Source organism: Cyprinodon variegatus, unplaced genomic scaffold (genome assembly GCF_000732505.1).
Source record: "Cyprinodon variegatus isolate N-32 unplaced genomic scaffold, C_variegatus-1.0 Scaffold374, whole genome shotgun sequence".
NCBI lineage: Eukaryota > Metazoa > Chordata > Actinopteri > Cyprinodontiformes > Cyprinodontidae > Cyprinodon > Cyprinodon variegatus.
In genome coordinates this window covers 604,944-615,256 of record NW_015150827.1, presented here as the reverse complement: position 1 = coordinate 615,256, position 10,313 = coordinate 604,944, and the positions used below count along the sequence as shown (strand labels likewise).

At 37.2% G+C, this 10,313-nt stretch overlaps 1 protein-coding gene across 1 annotated transcript; it reads left to right on the top strand.

Moving 5' to 3' along the window:
- The first annotated feature begins 4,275 nt into the window (after positions 1–4,275).
- armc6 (armadillo repeat containing 6) lies at positions 4,276–9,356 on the top strand. Its single transcript, XM_015386683.1, has 8 exons — positions 4,276–4,432; positions 4,678–4,816; positions 6,401–6,486; positions 6,599–7,169; positions 7,247–7,392; positions 7,485–7,616; positions 8,130–8,267; positions 8,361–9,356. Exons 2-8 carry the CDS (start codon positions 4,696–4,698, stop codon positions 8,571–8,573), a joined length of 1,407 nt encoding a protein of 468 aa, XP_015242169.1. The 5' UTR covers positions 4,276–4,432; positions 4,678–4,695; the 3' UTR covers positions 8,574–9,356.
- The last annotated feature ends 957 nt before the right edge of the window (positions 9,357–10,313 follow it).

Below are 10,313 nucleotides of genomic sequence, written 5' to 3'. Positions count from 1 at the left end.
ATCATGGGGCGCCCGGGGAGCAGAGTGGGGTTAAGGGTCTTGCTTAAAGACCCAGAGTGGCAGTCTATGGGAGTGGGGCTCGAAATGTGAAAAGGCTCAAAATCCAGACTGATATCAACTGTTTAAACATTCCTAAGAGGATTAACCAGTATTCCTGTAGATACTGAATAAGTTTTTGCAGCTGTTGATGCAAACTTCAAAGCAATCAACATTAAATCCAGGTTAAAGTGCCTTTAAAACTGTAGATAAAGAAAATTGATCAAATTAAGCACTAAATGTATTTCCTGTATTAAGTTCATGCTTAAGTTCAGACATATTGTTTTTTTTATTTCAGAGGACTGAATTCCTTTTTTTTTTTTTTTACATCAACACAAAATTATAACCTAACCTTTAAAAAAAGCAATGTAGTGCAGCACCACCGGCATATCAGAGATCTTGGTGTTCAGCTAAATTACAAGAAAACCAAGCTGTTGCTTTCTTCGAGATCATGCAGAGCCACGAGTTCAGTTATGATTCCATCTGCTGCTCTAAGATTGCTTCACAACTGCTTGTGTGTTTTGATGGATAAGGGTTATAGTGATCAGCAGACACACCCTGTGGAGACCAAGAACAAATAAGATGAGGAAATTAGAGCTGGAGCAGACTGATCAATCTGATTAGATCTGCTGCAATAGACTAAAAGTCCTACAAAACAAAAATGCTGATCTGAAGTGGATGTAAAGCCTTCATCTTGAAGATGTTTGCAGCTGCAAAGGTTAACATTTATTAATACTGTAACAAATATGGAACAGTTTAAAAGTATAAATACATTAAATATAGGTTTACTTGGGAGAAAAGTCATTCTTAGGTGATATCCCCTTTAAAAAGCTGCATATACCGAGATTTATTAGAAAACAATTTAAATATACATATTTTTTTTTCTATGTTGCTGAAGAGGCTAAACTTTTCTGACATCGAAATGTCTGAGATGTTGTTGGAAGAAGGTGTGCTCTGAATTTGGTAAAACAATTATCTTAATCCTCTCTGTATTATCCAATAATACAAATATTCACACCCCAAAGATCATTGGCTCATCTGAGTATGCTGCAACTGTAAACCTATTAAACCTGTAAAATACTTAGAAAACTATGTATTGTTCTCCTTCCACCACACGGTTAGACCCTACCTTGTGTTTATCTAACAAAAAAGTTCCCAATAAAATATGAGAAGATTTGATGTTGTGATGTAAAAAAGGGGACTCAAGGTCGTGTGAGAAAGAGAAATTTGATGAATCTGTTTTTGTAACATTTACAGTTAAAAATGGCCATATTGTTTCTCTCAGAGTTGGATAGACCAACAGTGTACTTTGATATTCAAACTGTATTTCAAAATCTGGATGAAGCTTTTAGTTCAAATGAATGCTTAATTACTATGTTGGATGTGGGAAACTCACCTCTAGAGGAGCTGTGAATTGTGCGGCTTTATGTCCTCCATGCGTGCAAGCTACCCCACAGAATGTGAATCTAACAAATAAAGTACCTGGCTTACAAAACATCAAGCTCAAACGGCATGTAGCATTATTGTACTCTCTTCTTTTTTTAAACAACATTCTGATGATCTCTTCAGCTAATGACTCACTTCTGATGAGGACTTGCATGTGGTGACGAGTCGGCACATGACAATAGGTTACTCTTCAGGCGGATGAGCAAGAACTCGTGGACAGGTTGGAACTGACTCCTCAAATTTTGAGAAAAAGCTGCAGATCTAGAGGTGACTTGTTAGCAGTCTCCTTATAAGAGAGTAATAGTTTTTCCTTCAGATGTATGCCTGTTTTTTTCTTTCCAGTAGAGTTAATGCATTGGGGTTCACCTGTCTAATAATTGCACAGGTAACTATAAGTAATTCAATTTTCAGGGCCTATGAAAGTCTGACCGGTGTCCTCACACATATGACCAACGTAAATAGCTTAAGGGGGAAGGGGGTCATCCACTTGGAGAACAGAGCTGGTCTGTATCCAAAGCTGAAGCTGAATCAAAATGCAGAAACATTATTTGTGTTGCTCAAACTTTGTTTTATTTTAGCCAAAGCATGAAAAACTAAATACTTAGCACATTAATTGCCTGTTTTTTTTTTTTTTTGAGGGATGAAAATATTTAAGAAGGAAAATACAAAACCTGTGGAATAATTAACATCAGGATCTTTTTATCAAGTGAAAATGGGCGGAAGTGTAGAAGTACCTACTCAGAATAATCTCCTAAAAAGAATCCTCAGCAGTGACACCTGAATAAGCAAACAGCTGTAAAGGACTCATCAGATTAAGGCTATAACTATTTGAATTAATTTATTTATTACATCTCTTCTTGAAGGAGGGACTCAGGCTGACATCTGGTTCCAGTGCTAAAACAGTTTTTAGCCAGCGCAGGTTCACCTGGGGGTCCATAGCTGTCCTATGTATGGACCACCAAACGGCCTTCATTCTTTGTGGCATGTGGGCCTAATGTGAGCGTATTGTGTGAGCCAGAACTGGGCCACACCAACTTTGAGGGAAGTTAGAGAATCAGGTATGAATCATTGGGGTTTTTAAGAAGTTTATGAACCGCAGAAACAGAAGGAGAGACTGAATTGAATGTGATAGAAAAATAAATAAAGGTGGGAAGGTTCTGGGTTCAAACCCCTGCCAGGGGTCTTTCTGCATGGAGTTTGCATGTTCTCCCTGAGTGAGCGTGGGTTCTCTCCGGGTCCTCCAACTTCCTCCCACAGTCCAAAAATATGACCATTAGGTTAATTCGCTTTTCTAAATTCTTCTGAGTGTGAGCATGAATGGTTGTTTGCCCTGTTTGTTGCCCTGTACAGGATGTACCACAGATAGCTGGAGATAGGCACCAGCACCCCTTGCGACCCTGCTTGAGATAAGCGGGTGGATGATGGCTAACACAGTTGTTACAAAATTACCAGACACTGGTGGGCATACTTTTTCTTTATCATTATTTCTTTATTTCGATGAACTTATCTCATACATTATGCAATAGTGGATTCATCTATCAGGTATGTTTTTATCAGTCATGTTAAGTCTGATTTGCTAAGCAGGAAAGGGTAAATATCTTGCCTCGCTTTGTAGATAACTTAATTCATATTGGTAAAGTGTTTGTTTGTTTATCAGTTTAAGCATTTACAGGGCTTCCAACTTTTCACCAAACCTTGGAGTGAGATTTTGAAATAGTTTGGATAGGCCACCCTTGTCAGGGTTAGATTGAAAGGCTATGAGGATAGGTGCAGTTATCAGTTGTCGGTTTTCAGAGGATTTAACTGAAACAAAACGGCAAACGGTGGAATTTTTTAAGAACAGTAAATATTACTGAATAACAATAAGTTATCTGTAGTTATGTGTAACATTATAAAAACAACAAAATTATTTTTTATATTCTGGGGATTTTTAGATAATTGAAGTAAAGAAGTATGGGCCCTACTAAAATAATTGCATTTTAAATATACTTTAAACTGTGTTTATTAATTATACTATGCAGTTCAAGTAAAATAAACAATGAGGAACTAATGGGCAATCACTAGATAACTGGCACTAATACAAGAACCAGTGCATCAAATCCCATGCAAACTACTCTGTGTATGAATATTTGGTAATAGTCTGAGGGTAAAAAATTATCTTAACTCGTTATCTTATTTGTTTTTCTTACAGTTGACAAAACAGCCAAACAATTCAGATCTTCTAGGAGGCTGTAGATGGCTGCAACAAACAGTTATTTTGCAAATAGACTAACCTTTCGATTATTTTTTCAATTAATTGATTAATAATTGGATAGCCAAAGGTTCCTTAAAAAAGTTTTTATACGAAATTAAACCAGGTGAAGCTAAATCTTTTCCACTTGGGGCAGTATAGAGCATCATGAAAGATGACATTTTTATTTTATTTTAAACATAAAATGTTTACATATTTATAAAATGTTACATGTTTACACATTTGTTTTAAAATTTTGTAACAATAATGTTTTAGAGTCTCTATATTCCAGTTAAGGATGAATGGATTACTAAATTAGTGGATTTTTATCAGCATTATATATATTTTTTTATAGATAAATAAGTGGAATGGAGTTGCGTTTTAATGTCCGCATTTTTTAGAGTGAAACATTGCGTATAAGGAGTGAGAGCGTGTGAGGACACTGAGATGTGTGAGTCTCACACCCAATGGGTGAGAGTTGACAGCCCTGCATTTATCTAATCATTTATTACCGCCGATTAACCAAAAGCACTTTGTAGGAACAAATGTTTGCTCTCTTTGTTTCAACGGACAAAATATCTGTGTGCACGAAGTTGGGCAGGGTTTTTTGCTATTCACAAAGCTCTTTTGCGAACTTACACTGACTGACAGTGCTTCAGACTACGCCGTTTGCGTATATTTAATCGTAGTAATAAGCCGGTTGACATTCTGTTCACGGAGGTAATATTTCAGTTTTTCATTCATTTTATTCTCGAAATACCCATTTTTTTTGTAAGAACATTACGCTGCACAGTTTTTTCTGCTTAACTGTTGATTTGCTGCTACTTACACAGTTAACGAGAGCAAAAACACATAACATCCATTAGCTAGCTATAGCAGGCATCGTTTCCAGCTATCAATAGTGTGGTTTATTGTCTTAAACATTTGCCTTCTTTCTACCCGCTGTCTTCGTGTTTTTTTAACAGTGTGGAAAAGAGGAAAAGATGTCGAAACGAAGGATAACACAGGAAACATTTGATGCGGCTGTCCGGGAGAACATGGAGGAGTTTGAGATGGATCCACATGAGGCTCTGAGGGATGCAGTGGAGCAGTTCGAGTCTCAGGGTAAAATAACTAAAAATAAAAACACTAAAGCATTGATTCCCGAAGTTGGGGTCGTGAACCCACTTGGGATCCTTGATCAACCAATATGAGGTCTTTGGTTTGCGCATTGAAGTTGGATATTTGACAGACATGGATGCATATGGTCTTAGCTCGGAGAAAGCAGCTACAGTCCTTCAGTTGCACCTGTGTTGCCAGTTGAGGAATGTAGGATTATCGTACTAGAGGTTTAATATTATCCTATTTTGAGCCTAAATTGTTGTGCACACGTTATAATCAAAATAACAGTCTATTGATTTGCTATAGTCACTGTGTTGAACAGCTTCTAACTTTGTAGCTTCAGTACTGAATGGGTTCACCAGCAGACCCACAGCTGGGTAATATGTGTTCCATAAACAGTCCATAAACAACAATCCATATGGAAAACGTTTATAACAAAAACGGGAGCAATGTTTCTATGTTTAAACAATGCCTTTTATGTAGAGACTCCTCTTCCTTTTTTCTCCTATTATTTTCCTTTTTCAAACTTCAGATTTCTTATTGTGACACACAAGTTAGTTCTGCTATATGTAATGAGGACCATGTGTTGAATCCAATTGACTTCCATTGACTTTCAGTCATTTTCAACCCTTTCTATGCCCAAACCCTAAAACTAACCCTAAACCTAAATATTACCAATGAATACCTCACCCTAACCCAAATGACACCTTAGCTCTAAACCTAACCATTAGCAAAGTACCTTGTAAAGACCAGCAAATTGTCCTCAATTTACAACAACAGGTCCTCAGGTATTTGTGTGCAACAGGACTTAATGTTATAAGAATCAGTGGCACATCCCAGCAGGTACAAGGCACATTTAAATAAATAAGTCAGAAATGGGTGGTTTGTGATAGAAAAATAATTACAAATAAAAAGAAGTTTCTTAATGAATGTATCAAACTTAATAATGATGCTAAATATTTGTAGAACACAGAAATGGAGAAATAAAATCCAACCTTATTTTAGTGGGAAGCCAAAACCAAAAGAGGAACTTTTTTTCGGAATATCACACTCAATATCGACAAACACAAAGACTAAATATTTATTTGAAATACTGAGTGTAGCAGCCAGGAAAGCAATCACCAAGAAATGGCTAAAACCAGGCAGCCTATCCATCGAGGACTGGTATGGTATCATCTACAAAATATTCATAATGGAAAGAATAACTTTTTCCATCAGGTTACAGAAATCAAAATTTGAAGACAATTGGAATTTATGGAAAACGTACATTTCTTCAAGGTGCCCTTCCTTTATCTAATTGATGTAATTTTCAATTATTTTTGAAACTTTGTCTATTTAATTTCAAACAACCCCCTTTACTCTTGACAAAAACGAAAGAACACCTCAGGTTCTATGTTTGTTCCTATGTTCGATGGGCGAGCTGTACTATATAGAAAAACAGATTGTACAAAAGGGGGAAAAAAAAATGTTTTTTGTTGTAATATTGTAACCATCTTTGTTATGATGATGTGGTATTTCAATAAAGAGAATAAAAATAAATAAATAAATAAAATGGCCACAACAAATAAAACAGGTTTTTGTTTGTAGGTGTGGATCTCAGTTGCATAGTGAAAGTTGTACCGACTACATCATCTGATGACAATCAAGAAGAGCAAACACATGAAGTCTTACAGGTGAGTTTTAATACAAATAAATAAATAAAAAACAACAACATAGATTTGGTTAGTGAAGGTTTTTTTTTTTGTTTTTTTTTTTGATTATGTTCATGTCTTGGACTGATTGCAGGCTTTAGAATCTCTCCGGATTGGTAAGGACACTGCCGCTTTAGCTGACGTGACAGCGGACTTAAAATCTTTCACCGAGCAGTGCTCACTTGGATTTGCACAGAGGTACCTTGCTGCTCAGAAAGAGGCGTACCCCATCATCCTCTCTTTCTGCAAAAAGAGCGTGGAGGAGCAGGATTTTGCCTCCACTGCACTTTTTGCTCTGGCTGCATTGACAGATGGACAGCCAGACTTGTTGGACGAGGAAGGACGGCGGTTCCTTTTAGATATTCTCCAGAGATACCAGGCGGATTCCTTGGTGACAGGCGTCGCCATCCGAGTGGTGCGTCACTGCTGCATTAAACACGAGCAGAACAGGCAGGATCTGGTTAAAGATGGCGTTCTGCCGCTGCTGACCGGTGCCATAAGACGACACAGTGGTAGTGCGGAGCTTGTTAAGGAGGCATCGGCTGCTCTTAGGGTCATGACCTTCGACGACGATGTCCGAGTTTCATTTGGGCATGCTCACGAACACGCCAAGAGTATCGTTCTTGAGCACAGTGGACTGAAGATCCTAATAGAGGCTGCAAAAGGTAAGGCAGAGTAATCCATTGAATGGTGGTTAAATAAAGGATATTCCATCATTTTTTATTTTCCCTCTCCCTCACAGCTCACATCGGCAATACTTCTGTTCTGAGTGAACTGTGCGCAGCTTTATCCCGATTGGCTGTCAGGAATGAGTTCTGTCAAGACATCTGTGATCTGGGAGGATTAAAATTTATGATGACTTTACTTGCAGACAGCTATGAGTCACCGGTAATGTCAACAAACCCAAAACAAAAAAAACAAGTCATATTCAAGTGTGTTTTTCTTCCTCATTCTTCCTGATCTCTTTACTGTCCCTGCAGGAGTTGGCCCGGCAGGTCCTTAGCGCCATACGTGCGATAGCAGGAAATGATGACGTTAAGGATGCAGTTGTCGGTGCTGGAGGCGTCGACCTTATTGTTATTGCTATGAACCGACATACAAACAACCCTGCTGTAAGTGGTTACGCTTGAATAATAATTTGAGGGTTAGATTTTGTAGGTGTTACATACACTCCTCTGGCTCCACCCTACTTAAGCTCTGGTTGTAGATGAGCTGGAAACGTCTGGTAATGTTCACCACTCCCCACTACAGAAACAAACGTTTGTTTGGGTGTGATGTTTTTCTGTTTTGGATGTTTTATCTGAATCATGTTGCCTTTCATGGTTCTATTTGAAAGTGAATAATGTGGTTCATTAAAATAATTTCATTTCACAAGGCGGCAATTACTTTTACAGGTTGAAGCTGATTGGGTTGCTTTTTCCTCATTTTCTGTCGGATATAGTTGGATTTTTTTAAGCTATTTAGATGTGATAGAAAATAATTAATTATGATAGTGTGGCACTGTAACTTTCTTCTAAAAAATATCCATATAAGATCTGTTATTTATGGTTGTAATGTTAAAAAATGTGGAAAGACTTATTAGCGTGAATATGATGTGACAAAATTGTCCTTATGTTCCCCTGCAGGTCTGTGAGCAGGGCTGTGCATGCCTCTCTGTTCTTGCCTTACGAAAACCCAACAACTGTAAAGTCATCATGGAGAACGGAGGTGTGATGGCCGCTGTTCAGGCCATGAAGAACCATCCCAATGCTCTGAATGTTCAGGTAACTTGAGATGACTTAGAGCACTTACACCCGCATCAAGATGGAGAGTCAAGCTCTTTTATGTATGCTCCTATTCTCCTTTTTGTCAAACAGAAACAGGCCTGTATGCTGATAAGAAACCTGGTTGCAAGAACGCGTAACTACAGCCAGCAAATCCTGGAGCTGGGAGCAGAAGCCCTGATAACTCGGGCTGTGCAGACACACAAAGACTGTGGTGATGAGGGCAAAGCGGCTCTCCGAGATCTGGGATGCAAAGTGGAGCTTCGAGAGCTGTGGACTGGGAAACATGGCAGCATTGCATATTAGGAGTGGAATAAAACGGCAATGCACAGGTTACAACTTTAATTCCAACCAAAAAAGCTGTAAGGTTTTTCCACGGCAAAGAATACAAACTAACCTACCTGGTGGGAATAAAGCTGTTGATACAGCTGATTTAATGCTGATGAAACTTAATTAAAAATATTCCCAAAAAAACAAAACAGACATTTTAACCTTGTGAAAGTCACAGTAAATAGAGGTTTGCACATTTCTTTTAATTTTATTTTTTTAATGTTTATAAGATGCACATTTTTGTGCCTTCTGGCTAAGTTGGCTGTGCAGCTTTTTTGGCTAAACCATCTTTTAACAGTAATTGAATGCCTTGTACTTCTGTAGGTTTTTTTTTTTATTTATTTTTTTCCATCATCGATGGTTTCATTTTTTACTCTCCCCGTACTGATTACCATATTACATGACAGCTTGCTTCTGGTGAGCCTTTCTTATTTTATGTAGTGCGTATTCTACAGATTGATAAACACAGTAAATAAAAACTGTAAATCTAACAAAAGTGTTGTAAGTCGTTCTTCTTTCATGTAGTGTACGTCTAACCCAATGACAGCTGGAAACAGACCTCCATGACACTGCAAAGACAAACAGGATGCTTTAACTAAACAACAAATCAGCTTTTTTTGTAGACAATCTGTAAAATTTGGCCTCTAAATGGGCTGTATTTATATTACTGTGCAAAAGAAGGACGTTCTTGTGTAAACTTGTATAGTTTTTGAAATATTTGGACCGAGACTGTCTTACTGCTGCCCTCTGTGGGTTAAAATGTGTAAATAAAATGATCTGGTAATGGAGTTAGTATTTTTCCTCTTAGAATAAGATAATTAGATGTTATAAACTTTTAGTAAGACAGTGCAATTTTTTTTTTTTTTTTTCATTTTAAATGTAAATTGTGTTGTTCTACTGTCGAAGTGATTCACTTACCTGCTTAAAGAAAAAAGCACTTATTTTAAGAAAAAGTTACTTAAAATTTTTTTTGTATATATATATATATATATATATATATATATATATATATATATATATATATGTGTGTGTGTGTGTGTGTGTGTTTGTTTGAGTCTTGTTGTACATATCTTTGTTAGAGTGCCATGTTCACATGGTACAGAGCTTTCAATTTACCTGAGAACTGAATTGGGAAGTCATTGGTCATCTCTGAGGGCCACTGTACAACCATAACAATGAAAAAACATAGTTCTACATAGTATTCTGATTTCCTGGCAGAGGTGGGTAATCCAGGTACAGAAAATAGAAACCCTGTACAGAGATTAGTTCCAACCATTTGCATGTCCAGCTCTACAACTCAGACTGGAAGCTAATCACTTGGTTGTAGGGACAAGATGAAGGAAAACAAGGCACAGTTTTCACTTTGTGGCCTTTTTCTTTAGCGATGATTCCAAAACATTTTTTTTCTTCTGTACTGCCCTAAAAGTAATTTTATCCGACAATGAAAAATATATAGAAAACAGATTAATTTTAATAGAGTTTTGTTGAATAGAATCTAACTCATCTAGAGACTATGCAATTATCTTATTCTTATTTCAAGAATATTTTTTTTCAAATTCAATGCTGTAGAGTCAAATGTACTTATTTTAACATCCATTTTGTTATAAGCCAGGAGAGTGGAGCAAGTTACTCAGGCTTGACCGTCACCTTTGAGGAATGTCCTGATGAGCGTGTTCAAGTCAGAGATGATAGATAGAACCTATTCTAGAATGAGCC

Bases quoted from the DNA above. Each gene is read 5' to 3' on its own strand.
- armc6 (XM_015386683.1), top strand. From the start codon at position 4,696: ATGTCGAAACGAAGGATAACACAGGAAACATTTGATGCGGCTGTCCGG. The intron at 4,817-6,400 runs GTAAAATAACTA...TTTTGTTTGTAG, and splicing joins GGAGCAGTTCGAGTCTCAGG to GTGTGGATCTCAGTTGCATA. The intron at 8,268-8,360 runs GTAACTTGAGAT...TTTGTCAAACAG, and splicing joins CCAATGCTCTGAATGTTCAG to AAACAGGCCTGTATGCTGAT.